Source organism: Lynx rufus, unplaced genomic scaffold (genome assembly GCF_022079265.1).
Source record: "Lynx rufus isolate CCGP_SWC_20201006 ecotype Redwood Valley unplaced genomic scaffold, mLynRuf1.p SCAF_12, whole genome shotgun sequence".
NCBI classification, from domain to species: Eukaryota; Metazoa; Chordata; class Mammalia; order Carnivora; family Felidae; genus Lynx; species Lynx rufus.
Genome location: NW_025814826.1, coordinates 291,391 through 313,929, shown reverse-complemented (window position 1 = coordinate 313,929; position 22,539 = coordinate 291,391). Strand labels below are relative to the sequence as shown.

Here is a 22,539-nt window from a genome sequence, read left to right as displayed (position 1 = left end):
AGCCAGGTCACGATCTCGCGGTCCGTGAGTTCGAGCCCTGCGTCGGGCTCTGGGCTGATGGCTCAGAGCCTGGAGCCTGTTTCCGATTCTGTGTCTCCCTCTCTCTCTGCCCCTCCCCTGTTCATGCTCTGTCTCTCTCTGTCCCAAAAAAAAATAAACGTTGAAAAAAAAAATTTTTGAATATGTTTTGAGGAGAGACGTCTTTTAAGGTGCCTTGCCCAGTTTGTAATTATATTTGTTTTTAGCTGTTGAATTGTACGAATTCCTCACACATTTTAGATATTGACGTTTTTCATATTTGTAGCTTGCAAATGTTTTCATCCTTTCCATAGGTTGCCTTTCCGTCATGTTGCTTGTTTCTTTTGCTGTGCAGAAACATTGCTGATTGCATTGGTTGTTTTTGCTTTTATTGCTTGTACTTTGGATGTCCTATCCTAAATCATTTGTAAGATCTATGTCAAGGAGATTTTATCCTCTGTTTTCTTCTAGGAGTTTTATGATTTAAGATTTTATTATTATTTTTTTTTATTTGTCTACTTCTTTTTTTTTTATTTTTTATATATATGAAATTTATTGACATATTGGTTTCCATACAACACCCAGTGCTCATCCCAAAAGGTGCCCTCCTCAATACCCATCACCCCCCATCAACCCTCAGTTTGTTCTCAGTTTTTAACAGTCTCTTATGCTTTGGCTCTCTCCCACTCTAACCTCTTTTTTTTTTTTCCTTCCCCTCCCCCATGGGTTCCTGTTAAGTTTCTCAGGATCCACATAAGAGTGAAACCCTATGGTATCTGTCTTTCTCTGTATGGCTTGTTTCACTTAGCATAACACTCTCCAGTTCCATCCACGTTGCTACAAAAGGCCATATTTCATTTTTTCTCATTGCCACATAGTATTCCATTGTGTATATAAACCACAATTTCTTTATCCATTCACCAGTTGATGGACATTTAGGCTCTTTCCATAATTTGGCTATTGTTGAGAGTGCTGCTATGAACATTGGGGTACAAGTGCCCCTATGCATCAGTACTCCTATATCCCTTGGATAAATTCCTAGCAGTGCTATTGCTGGGTCATAGGGTAGGTCTATTTTTAATTTTCTGAGGAACCTCCACACTGCTTTCCAGAGCGACTGCACCAATTTGCATTCCCACCAACAGTGCAAGAGTGTTCCCGTTTCTCCACATCCTCTCCAGCATCTATAGTCTCCTGATTTGTTCATTTTGGCCACTCTGACTGGCGTGAGGTGATACCTGAGTGTGGTTTTGATTTGTATTTCCCTGATAAGGAGCGACGCTGAACATCTTTTCATGTGCCTGTTGGCCATCTGGATGTCTTCTTTAGAGAAGTGTCTATTCATGTTTTCTGCCCATTTCTTCACTGGGTTATTTGTTTTTCGGGTGTGGAGTTTGGTGAGCTCTTTATAGATTTTGGATACTAGCCCTTTGTCCCATATGTCATTTGCAAATATCTTTTCCCATTCTGTTGGTTGCCTTTTAGTTTTGTTAGTTGTTTCCTTTGCTGTGCAGAAGCTTTTTATCTTCCTAAGGTCCCAGTAATTCACTTTTGCTTTTAATTCCCTTGCCTTTGGGGATGTGTCGAGTAAGAGATTGCTACGGCTGAGGTCAGAGAGGTCTTTTCCTGCTTTCTCCTCTAAGGTTTTGATGGTTTCCTGTCTCACATTTAGGTCCTTTATCCATTTTGAGTTTATTTTTGTAAATGGTGTGAGAAAGTGGTCTAGTTTCAACCTTCTGCATGTTGCTGTCCAGTTCTCCCAGCACCATTTGTTAAAGAGGCTGTCTTTTTTCCATTGGATGTTCTTTCCTGCTTTGTCACAGATGAGTTGGCCATACGTTTGTGGGTCTAGTTCTGGGGTTTCTATTCTATTCCATTGGTCTGTGTGTCTGTTTTTGTGCCAAGACCATGCTGTCTTGATGATGACAGCTTTGTAGTAGAGGCTGAAGTCTGGGATTGTGATGCCTCCTGCTTTGGTCTTCTTCTTCAAAATTCCTTTGGCTATTCGGGGCCTTTTGTGGTTCCATATGAATTTTAGGATTGCTTGTTCTAGGTTCGAGAAGAATGCTGGTGCAATTTTGATTGGGATTGCATTGAATGTGTAGATAGCTTTGGGTAGTATTGACATTTTGACAATATTTATTTTTCCAATCCATGAGCAGGGAATGTCTTTCCATTTCTTTAAATCTTCTTCAATTACCTTCATAAGTTTTCTATAGTTTTCAGCATACAGATCCTTTACATCTTTGGTTAGATTTATTCCTAGGTATTTTATGCTTCTTGGTGCAATTGTGAATGGGATCAGTTTCTTTATTTGTCTTTCTGTTGCTTCATTGTTAGTGTATAAGAATGCAACTGATTTCTGTACATTGATTTTGTATCCTGCAACTTTGCTGAATTCATGTATCAGTTCTAGCAGACTTTTGGTGGAGTCTATCGGATTTTCCATGTATAATATCATGTCATCTGCAAAAAGCGAAAGCTTGACTTCATCTTTGCCAATTTGGATGCCTTTGATTTCCTTTTGTTGTCTGATTGCTGATGCTAGAACTTCCAGCACTATGTTAAACAACAGCGGTGAGAGTGGGCATCCCTGTCGTGTTCCTGATCTCAGGGAAAAGCTCTCAGTTTTTCCCCGTTGAGGATGATGTTAGCTGTGGGCTTTTCATAAATGGCTTTTATGATCTTTAAGTATGTTCCTTCTATCCCGACTTTCTCAAGGGTTTTTATTAAGAAAGGGTGCTGGATTTTGTCAAAGGCCTTTTCTGCATCGATTGACAGGATCATATGGTTCTTCTCTTTTTTTTTTGTTAATGTGATGTATCACGTTGATTGATTTGCGAATGTTGAACCAGCCCTGATTCCCAGGAATGAATCCCACTTGGTCATGGTGAATAATTCTTTTTATATGCTGTTGAATTCGATTTGCTAGTATCTTATTGAGAAATTTTGCATCCATATTCATCAGGGATATTGGCCGGTAGTTCTCTTTTTTTACTGGGTCTCTGTCTGGTTTAGGAATCAAAGTAATACTGGCTGCATAGAATGAGTCTGGAAGCTTTCCTTCCCTTTCTATTTCTTGGAATAGCTTGAGAAGGATAGGTATTATCTCTGCTTTAAACGTCTGGTAGAACTCCCCTGGGAAGCCATCTGGTCCTGGACTCTTATTTGTTGGGAGATTTTTGATAACCGATTCAATTTCTTCGCTGGTTATGGGCCTGTTCAAGCTTTCTATTTCTCCTGATTGAGTTTTGGAAGAGTGTGGGTGTTCAGGAATTTGTCCATTTCTTCCAGGTTGTCCAATTTGTTGGCATACAATTTTTCATAGTATTCCCTGATAATTCTTTGTATCTCTGAGGGATTGGTTGTAATCATTCCATTTTCATTCATGATTTTATCTATTTGGGTCATCTCCCTTTTCTTTTTGAGAAGCCTGGCTAGAGGTTTGTCAATTTTGTTTGTTTTTTCAAAAAACCAACTCTTGGTTTCGTTGATCTGCTCTACAGTTTTTTTAGATTCTATATTGTTTATTTCTGCTCTGATCTTTATTATTTCTCTTCTTCTGCTGGGTTTAGGCTGCCTTTGCTGTTCTGCTTCTATTTCCTTTAGGTGTGCTGTTAGATTTTGTATTTGGGATTTTTCTTGTTTCTTGAGATAGGCCTGGATTGCAATGTATTTTCCTCTCAGCACTGCCTTCCCTGCGTCCCAAAGCGTTTGGATTGTTGTATTTTCATTTTCGTTTGTTTCCATATATTTTTTGATTTCTTCTCTAATTGCCTGGTTGACCCACTCATTCGTTAGTAGGGTGTTCTTTAACCTCCATGCTTTTGGAGGTTTTCCAGACTTTTTCCTGTGGTTGATTTCAAGCTTCATAGCATTGTGGTCTGAAAGTATGCATGGTATAATTTCAATTCTTGTAAACTTATGAAGGGCTGTTTTGTGACCCAGTATATGATCTATCTTGGAGAATGTTCCACGTGCACTCGAGAAGAAAGTATATTCTGTTGCTTTGGGATGCAGAGTTCTAAATATATCTGTCAAGTCCATCTGATCCAATGTCTCATTCAGGGCCCTTGTTTCTTTATTGACCGTGTGTCTAGATGATCTATCCATTTCTGTAAGTGGGGTGTTAAAGTCCCCTGCAATTACCACATTCTTATCAATAAGGTTGCTTCTGTTTATGAGTAATTGTTTTATATATTTGGGGGCTCCGGTATTCGGCGCATAGACATTTATAATTGTTAGCTCTTCCTGATGGATAGACCCTGTAACTATTATATAATGTCCTTCTTCATCTCTTGTTACAGCCTTTAATTTAAAGTCTAGTTTGTCTGATAGAAGTATGGCTACTCCAGCTTTCTTTTGGCTTCCAGTAGCATGATAAATAGTTCTCCATCCCCTCACTTTCAATCTAAAGGTGTCCTCAGGTCTAAAATGAGTCTCTTGTAGACAGCAAATAGATGGGTCTTGTTTTTTTATCCATTCTGATACCCTATGTCTTTTGGTTGGCGCATTTAATCCATTTACATTCAGTGTTATTATAGAAAGATACGGGTTTAGAGTCATTGTGATGTCTGTCTATTTTATGCTTGTAGTGATGTCTCTGGTACTTTGTCTCACAGGGTCCCCCTTAGGATCTCTTGTAGGGCTGGTTTAGTGGTGACAAATTCCTTCGGTTTTTGTTTGTTTGGGAAGACCTTTATCTCTCCTTCTATTCTAAATGACAGACTTGCTGGATAAAGGATTCTCGGCTGCATATTTTTTCTGTCTAGCACACTGAAAATCTCGTGCCAATTCTTTCTGGCCTGCCAAGTTTCAAAAGAGAGATCAGTCACGAGTCTTATAGGTCTCCCTTTATATGTGAGGGCACGTTTACTTGCTGCTTTCAGAATTTTCTCTTTATCCTTGTATTTTGCCAGTTTCACTATGATATGTCGTGCAGAAGATCGATTCAAGTTACGTCTGAAGGGAGTTCTCTGTGCCTCTTGGATTTCAATGCCTTTTTCCTTCCCCAGTTCAGGGAAGTTCTCAGCTATTATTTCTTCAAGTACCCCTTCAGCACCTTTCCCTCTCTCTTCCTCCTCTGGGATACCAATTATGCGTATATTATTTCTTTTTAGTGTATCACTTAGTTCTCTAATTTTCCCCTCATACTCCTGGATTTTTTTATCTCTCTTTCTCTCAGCTTCCTGTTTTTCCATAACTTTATCTTCTAGTTGACCTATTCTCTCCTCTGCCTCTTCCATCCGAGCCGTGGTGGTTTGCATTTTGTTTTGCATTTCATTTAAAGCGTTTTTCAGCTCCTCGTGACTGTTCCTTAGTCCCTTGATCTCTGTAGCAAGAGATTCTCTGCTGTCCTGTATACTGTTTTCAAGCCCAGCGATTAATTTTATGACTATTATTCTAAATTCACTTTCTGTTATATTATTTAAATCCTTTTTGATCAGTTCATTAGCTGTTGTTATTTCCTGGAGATTCTTCTGAGGGGAATTCTTCCGCTTGGTCATTTTGGATAGTCCCTGGTGTGGTGGGGACCTGCAGGGCACTTCCCCTGTGCTGTGGTGTATAACTGGAGTTGGTGGGCGGGGCCGCAGTCAGTCCTGATGTCTGCCCCCAGCCCACCGCTGGGGCCACAGTCAGACTGGTGTGTGCCTTCTCTTCCCCTCTCCTAGGGGCGGGATTCACTGTGGGGTGGCGTGGCCCGTCTGGGCTACTTGCACACTGCCAGGCTTGTGATGCTGGGGATCTGGCGTATTAGCTGGGGTGGGTAGGCAAGGTGCACGGCGGCAGGGGGGGCAGGCCTAGCTCGCTTCTCCTTAGGTGATCCACTTCAGGAGGGGCCCTGTGGCAGCCGGAGGGAGTCAGATCCGCTGCCGGAGGTTTGGCTCCGCAGAAGCACAGAGTTGGGTGTTTGCTCAGAGCTGGGTGTTTGCTCGGAGCGAGCAATTTCCCTGGCCGGAACCGGTTCCCTTTGGGATTTTGGCTGGGGGATGGGCGGGGGAGATGGCGCTGGCGAGCGCCTTTGTTCCCCACCAAACTGAGCTCTGTCGTCCGGGGGCTCCGCAGCTCTCCCTCCCTTTGTCCTCCAGCCTTCCCGCTTTCCGAGCAGAGCTGTTAACTTATGACCTCCCAGACGCTAAGTCGCGCTTGCTGCCGGAACACAGTCCGTCAGGCCCCTCCGCTTTTGCAAGCCGGACTCGGGGGCTCTGCTTGGCCGGCGAGCCGCCCCTCCGCCCCGGCTCCCTCCCGCCAGTCCGTGGAGCGCGCACCGCCTCGCCGCCCTTCCTACCCTCTTCCATGGGCCTCTCGTCTGCGCTTGGGTCTGGTGACTCCGTTCTGCTAATCCTCTGGCGGTTTTCTGGGTTATTTAGGCAGGTGTAGGTGGAATCTAAGTGATCAGCAGGACGCGCGGTGAGCCCAGCGTCCTCCTACGCCGCCATCTTCCCTTCCAACCTATGATTTAAGATTTTATATAGAAGTCTTTATTTGCGTTTGGGTTGACTTTTGTGAGCGGTGTAAGGTAGAGGCACAGTTTTATTCTTTTGCATGTTAATATCCAGTTTTCTCACCATCGTGTATTGAAGAGATTACCTTTTCTCTTTTGAGTATTCTTGGGTCTCTTAACAAAGAGACTTTATGCATGGGTTTTTAGTTGACCTTATGCATGGGTTTATTTCTGGGTTCTTGATTCTGTTTCATTCATCTTTGTGTTTGTTTTTGCACAACTTCATATGGTTTTTATTACCATAACTTTGTAATAGTGTGACACCAGCAAGTGTGATGCTTCCAGCTTTGTTCTTCTTTCTTAGGATTGCTTTGGCTATTTGGGGTCTTTCTTGTTCCTTACACATTTGAGGAATGCTTTTCCTATTTCTGTGAAAAAGGTCATTGGAATTTTGACAAGGATTGCATTGACTCTGTGGGTGGTTTCAGGTAATGTGGATATTTAATGATGCTAATTTTTCGAATCCATAAACAACGGGGTATCTTCCCATTTGTTTGTGTCTCTGCTGTTTCTTTTACCAATGTCTTGTAGTTTTTACTGTACCTATCTTTCAGAAATCCTTGATTAAATTTATTCCAAAGTATTTTGTTCTTTTTGATGCTTTGAGGAAGGGGATTTTTTTTCCTTCTATTTCTTTTTCAGCTATTTCATTGTTATTATTTGGAAATGCAACTGATCTCTTGATGCTGATTTTGTAATTTTTTTTTTTTTACTAAATATAATCTATTGTCAAATCGGTTCCATACAACACCCAGTGCTCATCCCAACAGGTGCCCTTCTCAATGCCTATCACCCACTTTCCCCTCTCCCCCACCTCCTATCAACCCTTAGTTTATTCTCAGTGTTTACGAGTCTCTAATTGTTTGCCTCCCTCCCTCTCTGTAACTTTTTTCCCCCGTCCCCCCCCACCCATGGTCTCCTGTCAAGTTTCTCAGGATCCACATATAAGTGAAATCATATGGTATCTGTCTTTCTCTGCCTGACTTATTTCACTTTGCATAATACCCTCCAGTTCCATCCACGTTGTTGCAAATGGCCAGATTTCGCTCTTTCTCATTGCCAAGTATTATCCCACTGTATATATAAACCACGTCTTCTTTCTCCATTCGTCAGGTGATGGACATTTAGGCTCTTTCCGTAATTTGGCGATTGTTGAAAGTGCTACTGTATACATTGGGGTACATGCGCCCCTATGCATCAGCACTCCTGTATCCCTTGGGTAAATTCCCAGCAGTGCTATTGCTGGGTCATAGGGTTGTTCTATTTTTAATTAGCTGAGGAAGCTCCACGCTGTTTTCCAGAGTGGCTGCATCAGTTTGCATTCCCACCAACAGTGCAAGAGGGTTCCTGTTTCTCCACATCCTCGCCAGCATCTGTAGTCTCCTGATTTGTTCATTTTAGCCACTCTGACCAGCGTGAGGTGGTATCTCAGTGTGGTTTTGATTTGTATTTCCCTGATGAGGAGTGACGTTGAGCATCTTTCCATGTGTCTGTTGTCCATCTGGATGTCTTCTTTGGAAAAGTGTCTATTCATGTCTTCTGCCCATTTCTTCCCTGGATTATTTGTTTTGTGGGTGTGGAGTTTAGTGAGTTCTTTACAGGTTCTGGATATTAGCCCTTCCTTTATCCGATATGTCATTTGCAAATATCTTCTCCCATTCTCTTTATTGCCTTTCGGTTTTGTTGATTGATTCCTTTGCAGTGCAGAAGCTTTTAATCTTGACGAGGTCCCAATAGTTCATTTTTGCTTTCCATTCCCTTGCCTTTGGAGATGTGTCAAGTAAGAAATTGCTGCAGCGGAGGTCAAAGAGGTTTTTTTCCTGTTTTCTCCTCTAGGGTTTTGATGGTTTTCTGTCTCACATTCCGGTCCTTCATCCATTTTGAGTTTATTTGTGTGTATGGTGTAAGAGAAGTCGTCTAGTTTCATTCTTCTGCATGTTGCTGTCCAGTTCTCCCAGAAGAAAGAGACTGTCTTCTTTTTCCCATGGGATACTCTTTCCTGCTTTGTCAATGGTTAGTTGGCCATACATTTGTGGGTTCACCTCTGGGGTTTCTATTCTATTCCATTGGTCTGTGTGTCTGTTTTTGTGCCAACACCATACTGTCTTGATGATCACAGCTTTGTAGTAGAGGCTAAAGAGACAGAGTGTTAACAGGGGAGGGGTAGAGAGAGAGAGACAGAGAGAGAGAGAGAGAGAGAGAGAGAGAGAGAATCCAAAGCAGGCTCCAGGCTCTGAACTGTCAGCACAGAGCCCAATAGGGCGCTTGAACCACAAACCACAAGATCATGAACTTAGCCGAAGTCAGAAGCTTAACTGACTGAGCCACCCAGGCACCCCTGCATCTTAATGTTGATTTTGTATCCTTCATCCTTGGAACAGCTTTTTGGTGGTATCTTCAGGATTTTCTATATATAAGAATATGTCATCTGCAAACAAAGACAGTTTTATTTCTTCTTTTCTGATGCGGATGCCTTTTATTTCCTTTTCTTGCCTGACTGCTTTGGCTAGGACTTCCTCTATCCAGTTGAATAGGAGTGGTCAAGTGGGCAACTTTGCCTTGTTCTTGAACTTAGAGTAAAAGCTTTCAGTTTTTTACCACTGCATATGATGTTGGCTATGGGCTTATCATCTTGGGCTTCATTATGTCCAGGTGTGATAATTCAGTATCCACTTTGTTGAGAGTTTTTACCCTGAAAAGATGTTGAATTTTATCAAATGCTTTTTCCTCACATGCTGGGATGATGATATGATTTTTTTATCCTGTTAATGCGGTGTATCAAATGTATTTATTCAATTTGACTTCTGAAGGATAATTTTGCTGAGTAAAGTATTCTTGATTGGTTGTCTTTTTTCTCTTAGCACTTTGAATATGTAATCCCACTGCCTCCTGGAATGTAAGGTTTCTGCTGAGAAACTCCTAATAGCCTTATGAGGGTTCACTTGTAGTCACATAGTCTTTCCTCACTCTTTTTCATTCTTTTGACTTTGTTCTCTGCTGACTGGATAATCTGAGAGTTCCTGTCTTTCAATTCACATTTTTTTTTTTGCTTGATCCATCTCCTGTCAGTGATCACTCTTGCTTTTTTCATGTCCTTCATTATACTCTTCAGCTCCAGGATTTTTGTTTAGTTAGCTTTTACTATTTCCAGCTCTTTGTTAAGCTTCTCATTTTATTCATAGTGTGTTTTTCTGATTTTATTGAATTGGCTTTTTGTGTTTTTCTTGTAACTCACTGAGTTTCCTTAAAACTGCTATTTTTGAATTGTCTTTTGAATAAATTACAGATCTCCCTGTGTTTCTGATTGATTACTGGAAGATTATTGTGATCCTTTGATGGTATCATATTTCCTTGATATTTTATGTTCTTTGCAGTTTTGCATTACTGTCTTTGCATTTGAAGTAGCAGTCACCTCCTCCAGTCTTTAATGACTACCTCTTCAGTGTGTCCACACCTGATTTTTTTGCTCCAGTGGGATGCTGGAAATTCTCTGCAGGACACCTGGTTTTCCAAAAAGGCTCTCTCATCCACGGGTGATTATCTTAGAGAGTGTTTTCTAGCGAGGGACTCCCCGATGTGGCTGAGAGGGAGGGGCTGGAGGCACTTTATGGGCTATTGCTAGGTCCACAGATTAGACTGTAGTATGTCTGCCTGTTCCCTGATGCATGGGTAGGCAAGACTTTTCCTCGGTCCCTTGGAATATAGTGCTAGATTCTCACAGCTCCTGCAAAGGCAGTTTTGCCCATGGGTGGATAAGATGCCAGTTTGTTGTAGGTGGGGAGACGCAACAACGTACATCTTGTTCAGCTATGATACTGATATCGCTCTGACATACGGGTATTTTAAAAGTAGTTTTTCCCCTAAGATATGTCCTTGATTTCTTCTTTCATGTTATATGGACCTCATGCTACTTTAAAACTTTGTTGAAATTAAGAGTTCTTATATTTCAAAGCAAACCCAAAAATAGAGCACACATCTAGTTATTACTCCCATGTCTAAGAGTCACTGCCTTTAGGCAATGAACTCTAACTTTTTAGTGTAACCTTCAAGGTTCTTCAGAATTTCTTTCCTGACTGATCTCTTACTACTTGCTTCCATGTATTTTATGGTTTTTTTTCCAAGTTCCTATAAGCTTATAGTTTTTCCTTTCAAGGCACCTAGATGCCATCTGTGTAATCTTTGTGCTCACATTCTAATCTCTAAGAAAATGGTTTTCTCCCGTTTCTTTCCCTGGTGACCTCTGCTGTTTATTTTCCCTCTTCAGTAAAGCCTTTCTCGTCCTCACTTACAGCTTTTCACATGTCAGTTCTTACAAATCACATTGTATTCTAATTGTATATTTACCTGTGTTTGAAGCAACAGATGAGTATTTCCTTTTGTACGGTTGGTACTTCAGCACTGTTCTCTGAATTAATCAAATTAAGTCAGATGGGTAAAATTCAGAACTTGATGAAAATTGTCTTTTTATTCTTTTTCAGTAAAATTATTAGAAAACATTGGCTTTTTATGGCTTTTTAATGGCTTTTTTTTAAAGGAGGGAACCTGGTTTACAGATGAAGAAGTTAAAGAAAGGTGAAAATGAAAAAGGGACATCAAAAGGATCTGTAATCACACCAGTGTTGCAGAAGGCAGATTCCCTAACTGGTGGTCCACTACAAAAGAATGATGGCAGCCATTTCAGTGAAAAGGATCAGCATGAAAGCAGGTAAAATCTATAAATTCTTTATGTGCCTGTGAAGGAATTTTAGCAGTGATTACCTTTTGTGGAAATAAAATGCTGTAGTGTAGGTAGGTCCAAGCTAAGGCAAGAAATACTCAACATATCAAACACACTGCTTGAAAAGTTGTGATGAGGGTAAGTGACTTTGTCAAGGAGCAGTTTCAGTAGTCACCATGGAAGCATGGAAGGTGAGTAAGTGTAAACAACTCCTTAGAGCATTTTAATTGGGAAAGGTAGTAGAGAAATGGATGATAACTGAAAAAGAATGTGAATTGCAAAGGCATTTTCTTTCTCTTTTTATTTTAAGATGGGAGCTTTTAGAGTATGTATTCTGTTGGAAATGATCAATAGAGATAGACATGGTTAGTTAATTTAATTTTGTTTGCGTTTCCAAACATTAGGTAGTTTGTTGATTGTATTACATTATCTTTTAAAGATTATAGTAATTGTTTTTAGTACCCTTTTTCATGTGATTTTGTGAAAGAAGTTGGTTTATTCTGAATTGGTTCCACAATGGGGTATTCTCATACAATTGAATGTGCAGATTTAAAAATATATATGTATGTATGCAAGTATGTATATATATATGGCTATATAATTTCTTGTATGTATGTATATGTATATTTATTATATGTATATTATATGTATAGTATACATATTATATGTATATGTATATGCATAATATACAAATTATATGTATAATTTCTTATATATGTATATATAAGTATATGTGTATAAGTTCTATATGTATATATTTGTATACACACACACACACACACACACACACACACACACACCCTTATCATAAATGTATGCAAGCACTGAGGCCATTCTGAATAAAACTAATCCTTCCTTGATGCTTTTAGATATCCAGTGCCTTTGATAATATCACAAATAGCTATGATTTTGTTAGGGACTTTAAAGTTTCTGGTTCTGTTAAGTTAATATTATTTAGGTTCTGGGGAAAGGGGAAGATTTTGTTTATTTACAATTGGAAAAGAAACTAGTAATCCATAACAGATTATTCCTTTTGGACTAGAGAGCTCTAAATTACCAAAAGCATGCTTCCAGTACCAACAGTGCCATTGACACAGATTGTATGCTCAATAAGTATGTGTTGAATGTGGGAATAAACAGTGGAATGAATGAATGAATGAATGAATGCATGCCTGTTAAGGAACTTCTCTAGAAGAAGCAAATCTTTAGTTTATTGAAAGTAGATTTCCCATCTTGCCAAGTATAAAGTCTCTTAAAAAATGTGTAAGATTCAGAAATTGTTATGTATCACTATAGCTAGAAATCGAATCATAATATAGATTCATTTGCTGTCATATTAGTTAGAAACACTGGAGTATTACTTTAACCACATAGTATAAAACACATGCTTTGAAGGCACATTCCTGGGTTTGAATTCAGGGTCTGTTCTTGGCCAGCGATTAGGGCTTCTTGGGCAAGTCACTTCGACTTTCTGTGCCTCATTTTCTTCCTGTGTAAAATACCTAATATAATAACCTACTTCATAGGATTGTTGTGGGGCTTCAAATACCTTGAAGACATGTAAAGTGCTCATAGTAATGCCTAGAGAGTAGTTGCATAGTGAGTCTTCAACACGTTAATATCATGATTGTTAAAAAGGGGTTCTTTCATATAGGGAGTTAACTTGCACTTCCAAGTAGGTTTTAGTGCCAGTAAAAGCTTATTTTTAGTAAAATGACAACAACACAAACAATGGTATCATTCCTATCAAATAATGCAAGTAGCATTAGGATTTTCCTTTGCTTTTGTTAGTTTTTACCTAACGTTAGTACTTTGTTGTGCTTGCTTCAGCAGCACATATACTAGAACTGGATACACCTAATCCTTTTTGTTAATATTAGCAGTAGTATGTTTTCGATGTTGTTTAATGTTACTCTGTTGTTGAATCCCCTTTGTGGAAAATTAGTTTCAAATGCAGAGATTTTATATCAGAAACAATAGGTTTAGATATGCTTTGTATTTTAAGTATTTAATATTTGCCTGAAAAGAATTGTTGGGTTTTTTTCAGACCTGCAAAGAAAATGTCTAAGAAAAAGAACAAGGTAAGCAAAAGAGACAATGTAATTTTATTTTATTTATTATTTATTTTATTTTTATTTTATTATATCATTTTGATACATATTTGTTAGGAATATTGTTCAGTGGCAAAAAATTACTTTATGGAAGATGTAGTGAAAAAATAGAAAATGTTCCTTTGTTGTAGAGTCATTTGCTGTGAAAAAGTTACTTAGAAATACTAGCTATGGATAACAGTGTCTTTTTGATAAAAATCTGTTCTTTTAAAAAGTCTCTGTGGTTTCGCTTTTAAATGTTCATTCACTTATTTTTAAAATGTATTTTGTGAGAGAGCACGCACAAGTGGGGGAGGGGTCGAGGGAGAGGGGGAGAGAGAATCCCAAGCAAGCTCCATGCTGTCATTGTGGAGGTCAACGTGGGACTCAAACTCAGGAACCCTGAGGTCATGACCTGAGCCAAAATGGAGTCGGATGCTCAACCGACTGAGCCAGTGAGGTGCCCCTGTTTTTGCTTTTACAAAAAGATGGTTATTTATCACTTCTCTACACCTAGTATAGTTTATAAATATTTGGGGGACATTTTGAAATGGTATTATTCATTGGTAGGTCAAAAAGCAAATTACCTCTATGGATGACCTTGTCGACTTCATTCAGTCATCTGAAACAGCTTCAGAGCATTGTGAGTTGCCTTACTCTAAGAATTTCATGTTGCTGATTGAACAACTTGGCATGGATTGTAAAGGTAGGAAGTCTTTTTACGTATATTGCTGTAGTAATATGTGCACACCTTGCCTACTACTGCACCATAGAGCACTGCTGTATTATAGAGCTGCTCATCTCAGAAATATGGTTTATATTAAAATAAAAGGAGCACTATTGTATCCTCTCAGCCAAAGAGTCATCATTTCTACTGTACCTTTCTTAGTGGGAATGGCACATCTAATGTGTTTGTTAACTCTGCTTCTCTTCTGTGCCTTCACCCAGGTCAGGTCATTATTTTTCTCCTAGATGACTGAAATAACCTCAGGACTGTTTTCCCTGCCATTCTACCTCCCAGGACCTTGGTCTACACTGCAACCATAATTAGTATATGTTTTAAGAAATGTGTCTTTCATCATGGTACCCCTTGCTTAAAACGTAGCTATTACTTCTCATTGCTATTAGGTTGAAGGCCACAGTCCTCTGGCTTCATCTTGTATGGTTTTACATCCTTCTTTCCGTCTGTGTCTTATCCAGTGTTTTAGACGTTCTTCCTGTGAAAGAGCTTTTTGTTTCCAACAGCTTTAGTTAGGTAAACTGCACATATATGAAGTGTGTCATTTGATAGTTTTGACATATGTTTACACGTATGAAACGATAACCATAATCCAGACAATTAACATATTCATCACCCTTAAAAATCTCATGTCCCTTCATATTCCCTTATTATGAAGCTGCCAAATTGTTTTCTAAAGGAGTTGTACGGTTTTCCATTCCCACCAGCAGTCTGTGAGAGCACCAATTCCTACATACATATTCATGAACACTTAGTATTGTCAGCTTTTTAAATCCTAGCCATTCGGATGGATATTTAGTATGTACCTCATTATGGTTTCAATATACATTTCCCTAATAATGGATGATGGTGAGCATATTTTCATGTGCTTGTTTGCCATCTGTGTATCTTCTTTGAATTGTCCAAGTCTTTGGTTGTTTTAAAAATTTGTTTGTTTTCCTAGTTGTTGAGTTTTCAGAATTCTTTGTATATCCTAGACACAGTTCCTTCTTTGTTTTCTTTTTTTTGTGGTTTTTGTTGTTGTTGTTGTTGTTTCCACTGAGGCATTTTATTTGCACATATGTATTACATCCCTAGAAAAAGAATCCCAGGATTTCTCCTTCTGTGTGTTTTCATCTTCCTTCTTCATGGTCCATGACTGTAGCTGAGGTGGTCAGTAGAATGAAACCAAACTGAGCAGATTATTCTGCCATTTTTCTAGATCTTTGCATTGTCCATCAATTCTGGGGCCAGTCACTCCACGCTTGCTTAACCTGCCTGTGAGTTTCACAACAATTTTCCCAACTCTGTGATCATCAATGATTTTAAATTCACCAGTGTAACCATGCTTCATCATCACAGTTAGAAAGTGGACAATGTCTTTGGAGCATGGCCTAGTAAGAACCTGGAGTGTGCTTCTCTCTTCAGTATTGTTATGCTTTGGGGAGCATCTGCCACAACATTCACATGCATCATGAAGGTGGCACAGAAAGATGGTGGAAAGAGCTAGATACAGTTCCTTTCTCACTTCTCTTTTTTTTTTGCAAGGTTTTTCTTCTCCCACTCTGTGACTTTTCCTTCTCTCAACAGTGTTTTTGAAGAGCAGTTTTTCTTTTTGGTGTAGTCCAGTTTACACATTCGTTTGTTCTTGTATGATTGTTGCTTTTGGTTTTCATATCTAAGAAATATTTGCATAGCACAAGGTCACAAAGCTTTTATCTCATGCTTTCTTTTAGAAGTTTTATAGTTTTAGGTCTTGCATTTAGATCTATGACCCATTTTATATTCTTTTTTATTTGTGATACAGAGTATGGATACAAGTTCATTCTTTTGCATATGGATATCTAGTTGTTCCAGCACCATTTATTGAAAAGGCTGTGTTTTCTCCACTTTATGCCATTGTTCCTTTGTCATAATCAGTTGGCCACATATGTGTGGGTTTAAGTATGGGCTCTATTCTGTCTCATTGATCTCTTTGTCCATCTTTGTACCAATATTATGCTGTTTTAATCACTGCCAGTTTATAAGGATTTTTGAAATCAGGTAGTGTTTGTCATCTTGCTGTGTTCTTTTCAGTGTTCTTCCGCTACTCTGGATCCTTTGCATTTCCACGTGAATTTTAGAATCAGTTTGTCTGTTTCTTAAACAAACAAACAAACAAAAACCAACTCTGGTGGTCTTCTGGAATTTAAGTTTAGATTATGTTGAATCTACAGATTTATTTGGGGAGAATTGACTTCTTGACAATATTGAATCTTTTAACCCCTGAACAGAGTATATATCTCTCCCTTGATATAGGCCTTTTAAAATTTTCTCAGTAATATTTTGTAGTGTTTAATGTATAGGTCTTTCTGTCTTTTCTGATATTAACTGTGATTGTTTTTTATTTTCAGTGCAGTTGTAAATAATATATCTTAAATTTAATTTTTTTTTTAATGTTTACTCTTGAGAGAGAGACAGAGCATGAGTTGGGGAGGGGCGGAGAGAGAGGTAGACAGAATCTGAAGTTGGCTCCAGGCTCCAAGCTATCAGTACAGAGCCCGACGTGGGGCTTGAACTCACCAACTGTGAGATCATGACCTGAGCCTGAGCCCAGTGCTTAACCAACTGAGCCACCCAGATACCCCGACATTTTAATTTTTGATTCTTTATAGCTAATATATAGAAATTCAGTTGATTTTTGTGTAATGATTGTGTATCCTCCAACCTTGATAAATTTATATGTATAGATATATTTAATATTAGAGTGAGTACATGAGCAGGGGAGAGGGGCAGAGAGAGAGAGAGAGATCGAGAGAGAGAAAGAGAGAGAGAGAGAGAGAGAGAGAGAGAGAGAGAGAGAGAATCTTAAGTAGTCTCCATGTTCAGTGCGAGCCTGACATCGGGCTCCATCCCATGACTCTGGGATCATAGCCTGAGCTGAAATCAAGAGACAGACACTCAACCGACTGAGTCATGCATGTGCCATGATTAATTCATTTGTTAATTCTAGTAGCATTTTTCTTAATGCTGTCAGATTTTCTACATAAGCAAAGGTCATAAAAATTCATTTTTAACTACTATTTTACTAGCAATGGTAAATACTGTAGACTTGTAGCCAATACATTCTCCGTCACAACTAATCAGCTTTTCCATTGTACTATAAGAGCAGCTAATAGATACTGCATAAATTAATGGACATGGCTGTATTTTGATAAAATGTAATTTACCAAAACAAGTAACGTGGCCCATAGGCTGGAGTTTGCCAACTTCTATTTTGTGACCATGTGATTCCTAATAGAGACAGTTTCACTTCATTTTCTATCTGGATGTCCTTTGTTGCTTTATCTTGTTTGATTCCATTGGCTAGAACTGCTAGTACAGTGCTGAACAAAAGAAGTCATTCAGTGAATGTCATTCCTGTCTTCTTCCTGATCTTATAGGAAATGCATTCAGTTTTTCACCATTATATATAACGTTAGCTGTAGAGTTATCATGACTTGTTTTGTTTTACATCATATTGAAGTTCCCTTGTATTCCAGGATTGCCGAAAGTTTTTATCAGGAATGGATGTTGAATTTTGACAAGGAACATATTTTATCTACGGAGATAGATACGGTTTTTGAATCTTAAACCAACTCTGCATTTCTGGGATAAACCCCATTTGGTAACAACAAGTTATCCCTTAGTGTATTGTGAGATTCCCCCCCCCACACACACACACACGGCTGTAGTTTAATTAATTAATTAATTAATTAATTAATGAAATATAATTTATTGTCAAGTTAGCTAACGTACAGTGTATACATCGTGCTCTTGGCTTTGGGAGTATATTCCCATGATTCATTACTTACATACCACACCCAGTGCTCATCCCAACAAGTGCCCTCCTCAATGCCCATCACCTACTCTCCCTTTCCCCCACCCCTCCATGAACCTTCAGTCTGTTCTCTGTATTTAAGAGTTTCTTATGGTTTGCCTCCCTCTCTGCTTGAAACTATTTTCCCCCTTGTATTCCCGCATGTTCTTCTGTTAAGTTTCTCAAAATCCACATATGAGTGAAAACATATGATATCTGTTTTTCTCTGACTGACTTATTTCACTTCACATAGTACCCTCCAGTTCCATCCATGTTGTTGCATGTGGCACGATTTCATTCTTTCTCATTGCCAAGTAATATCCATTGTATATATAAACCACATCTTCTTTACCCATTCATCAGTTGATGGACATTTGGGTTCTTTCCATAATTTGGTGATTGTTGATAGTATAAACGTTGGGGCACATGTGCCCCTATGAATCAGCACTCCTGTATCCCTCGGATATATGCCTAGTAGTGCAATTGCTGGGTTGTAGGGTAATTCTATTTTTAATTTTTTGAGAAACCTCCACACTGTTTTCCGGAGCAGCGGCAACAACCATGCATTCCCACCGACAGTGCAAGAGAATTCCCATTTCTGCACATCCTCACCAATGTCTGTTGTTTCCTGAGTTGTTAATTTTATCTACCCTGACCGGTGTGAGGTGGTATCTCAATGTGGTTTTGATTTGTATTTCCCTGATGATGAGCGACGTTGAACATCCTTTCATGTGCCTGTTGGCCGTCTGGATGTCTTCTTTGGAAAAGTGTCTATTCATGTCTTCTGCCCATTTCTTCCCTGGATTATTTGTTTTTCAGGTGTTGAGTTCGGCCAATTCTTTCTAGAGTATGGGTACTAATCCTTTATCTGATATGTCATGTGCAGATATCTTCTCCCATTCCGTTGGTGCCTTTTAATTTTGTGGATTGTTTCCTTTGAAGTGCAGAAGCTTTCTACCTTGATGAGGTCCCAAGAGCCCAATTTTGCTTTTATGTCCCTTGCCTTCGGACATGTGTTGAGTAGAAGTTGCTGTAGCCAAGGTCAAAGAGGTTGTGGCCTGTGTTCTCCTCTAGGGTGTTGATGGTTTCCTCTCTCACATTGAGGTCTTTCATCCATTTTGAGTTTATGCACGGTGTAAGAAACTGGTCCTGTTTCATTCTTCCGCATGTTGCTACCCAGCCCTCCCAGCACCGTTTGCGAAAGAGCCTATCTTTTTTCCATTGGATACTCTTTCCTGCTTTGCCAAGGTTTAGTTGGCCATACATTTGTGGGTCCATTTCTGGATTCTCTATTCTATGCCATTCGCCTTTGTGTCTCTTTTTGTGCCGATAGTATACTCCCTTGATGATCGCAGCTTTGTAGTAGAGGCTAACGTCTGGGATTGTGATGCCTCCAGCTTTGGTTTTCTTTTTCAACATTACTTTGGCTATCTGGGATCTTTTGTGGTTCCATACAAATTGTAGGATTGTTTGTTCTAGCTCTGAGAAGAATGCCGGTGCAACGTTGATTGGGATTGCACTGAATGTGTACATTGCTTTGGGTCGTTATCGACATATTTGCAATATTTCTTCTTCCAGTCCATGAGCATAGAAGGTTTTTCCATTTCTTTGTGTCTTCTTTAATTTCTTTGATATGTTTTCTATAGTTTTCAGGATAAAAATCTCTTATAGCTTTGGTTAGGTTGATTCCTAGGTATCTTATGGTTCTTGGTGTAATTGTAAATGAGCTCAGTTTCTTGATTTCTCTTTCTGTGGCTTCATTATTGGTATATAGAAGTGCAATCAATTTCTGTGTGTTGATTTTGTATCCTGTGACTTTGCTGAATTCATGTATCAGTTGGAGCAGCTTTTTGGTGGAGTCTTTCAGGTTTTCCATGTAGAGTATCATGCCATCTGCGAAAAGTGAAAGTTTAACTTCTTTGCCAATTTAGATGTGTTTTATTTCATTTTGTTGTATGATTGCTGAGGCTAGGCCTTCCAACACTATGTTCAACAACACTGGTGAGAGTGGACGGCCCTTTTGTGTTCCTTATCTTCGGCGGGCAGGGTAGGGGGGAAGTTCTCTGTTTCTCCCCATTGAGGATATTCGCAGCAGGCTTCTCATATATGGCTTTTATGATGTTAAGGTATGTTCCTTGTATCCCAACTTTCTTGAGGGTTTCTTATTAACAAAGGATGCTGTATTTTGTCAAATGTATTTCTGTATTTATTGACAGGATCATATGAATGACCGTATCCTTTCTTCTATTAAGGTGATGTATCATTTTGATTGATTTGCGAATATTGAACCAGCCCTGTAGCCCAGGGATGAATCCCACTTGATCATGGTGAAGAATTCTTTCATATACTGCCGAATTGGATTTGCCAGTATCTTGTTAAGAATTTTGACATCCATGCTTGTCAGGAATATTGGCCTGTCATTCTCCTTTTTAGTGGGGTCTCAAGGTAATGCTAGCTTCATAGAAAGAGTCCGGAAGCTTTTCTTCCATTTCTTTGTTCAACAGCTGGAAAAGAATCGGTATTAACTCTGCTTTAAATGTCTTGTAGAGGGGCGCCTGGGTGGCGCAGTCGGTTAAGCGTCCGACTTCAGCCAGGTCACGATCTCGCGGTCTGTGATTTCGAGCCCCGCGTCGGGCTCTGGGCTGATAGCTCAGAGCCTGGAGCCTGTTTCCGATTCTGTGTCTCCCTCTCTCTCTGCCCTTCGCCCGTTCATGCTCTGTCTCTCTCTGTCCCAAAATTAAAAATAAAAACGTTGAAAAAAAAATTTAAAAAAAATAAAAAAAAAAAAATAAATGTCTTGTAGAATTCCCGTGGGAAGACTTCTTGCCCAGGACTCATATTTGTTGGGAGATTTTTGATAACTGATTGAATTTCTTCGCTGGTTATGGGTCTGTTCATATTTTCTATTTCTTCCCATTTGAGTTTGGGTAATGTGTGGTTGTCTAGGTATGTGTCCATTTCTTCCAGGTTGTCCAGTTTGTTGGCATATACATTTTTATAGTATTCTCTAATAGTTGTATTTCTGCGGTGTTGATTGTGACCTCTCCTTTTTCATTCGTGATTTTATCTATTTGGATTCTCTTTTCTTTTTGAGAAAGCTGGCTAGGGGGTTATCAAGTTTATTTATTCTTTAAACAAAAACAGCTCTTAGATTCATTGAGCTGTTCTACTATTTTGTTTGTTTGTTTGTTTTTACGGGGTTTTCTTTTGGATTCTATAGTGTTTATTTCTGCTCTAATCTTTATTATTTCTTCTAATGGTTGTAGGGTTTCTTTGCTGTTCTTCTTCTAGTTTCTTTAGGTGTGAGGTTCGATTTTTTATTTCGGATTGTTCTTATTTCTTGAGAAAGGCCTGGATGGCGATATGTTTTCTTTTTAGGGCTGCCTTTGCTGCATCCCGAAGGGGTTGGACTGTCATGTTTTCATTTTCATTTGCCTGTATATATATTTTTTTAATTTTTGCTTTCATCGTCTGGTTGACCCATTCTTTCTCCAGTAGGATGTTCTTCAACCTCCATGCATTTAGAGGCTTCCCAAACTTTTTCTTTTGTTTGATTTCAAGTTTCATAGTGTTGTGATCTGAAAATATGCATGGTGTGATCTCAGTTCTTTTATATTTATGGAGGGCTGTTTTGTGACCCACTGTGTGATCTGTTTTGGAGAATGTTCCACGTGCACTCGAGAAGAATGTGTATTCTGCTGCTGTTGGATGAAAAGTTCTGAACAGATCTGTCGAATCCATCTGGTCCAGCGTATCATTCAGGGCCTTGGTTTCTTTACCGATTTTGTGCCTAGGTGATCTGTCCATTGTTGTTAGGGAGTATTTAAGTCACCTACAATCTCCATATGATTATCAATAAGAATGCTTCGGTTTGTGATTAATCTATGTATATGTTTGGGGGCTCTCAAGTTGGGGGCACCAACATTTACAATTGTTAGCTCTTCTTGATGGATAGATCCCTTAATTATGATATAATGCCCTTCGCCATCTCTTGTTAGAGTCTTGGTTTAAAATCTCATTTGTCGGATCTAAGTATGGCTACCCCAGCTTTCTTTTGACTTCCAGTAGCATAATACATGGTACTCTATCCCCTAACCTTCAATCTAATGGTGTCCTCCTGTCTCAGATAAGTCTCTTGTAGACAGCATATAGATGGATTTTGTTTGTTTTTTAATCCATTCAGATACGCTATGTGTTTTGATAAGGGCATTTAGTCCCTTCACATTCAGAGTGATTATTTAAAGATATGGATTTCATGTCATTGTGTTGTCTGGAGCTTTCATGCTTGTGGTGATGTTTCTGGTCCTTTGTAGCCTTGACAACATTCCACTCACAGAGTCTCCTTAGGATCTCCTGCAGGGCTGGTTTAGTGGTCATGAGCTCTTGTAGTTTTTGGTTTTCTGGGAAAGCCTATCTCTCCTTCTATTCTGAATGACATCCTTGCTGGAGAAAGGATTCTTAGCAGCATATTTTCCTATTCAGCACATGGACTTTTTCCTACCATCGCCTCCTGGCCTGCCAAGTTTCAGCGGGCAGGTCTGCTAGTACCCATATGTGTCTACCCTTGTAGGTTAAGGCCCGTTTGTCCCTTGCTGCTTTCAGAATCTCTTTTCTCTTTGTAACTTGCCAGTTTCACTATGATATGCTGTGGAG

The 22,539-nt window shown here is 39.3% G+C and overlaps 1 protein-coding gene, 1 long non-coding RNA gene and 1 pseudogene across 2 annotated transcripts in view; 1 reads left to right on the top strand and 2 right to left on the bottom strand.

The window, feature by feature from the left end:
• The window catches only part of LOC124507605 (ankyrin repeat domain-containing protein 26-like), a 705,441-nt gene that overhangs the window by 471,627 nt on the left and 211,275 nt on the right, over positions 1-22,539 (top strand). The window contains 3 exon segments of the mRNA XM_047073901.1: positions 11,058-11,228; positions 13,288-13,321; positions 13,901-14,036. Coding sequence (XP_046929857.1) covers positions 11,058-11,228; positions 13,288-13,321; positions 13,901-14,036 — 341 coding nt within the window.
• Positions 1-22,539, bottom strand: part of LOC124507614 (uncharacterized) — a 150,607-nt gene that overhangs the window by 69,079 nt on the left and 58,989 nt on the right. The window lies entirely within an intron of this gene.
• On the bottom strand, positions 15,143-15,524 carry LOC124507611 (40S ribosomal protein S15a-like; annotated as a pseudogene).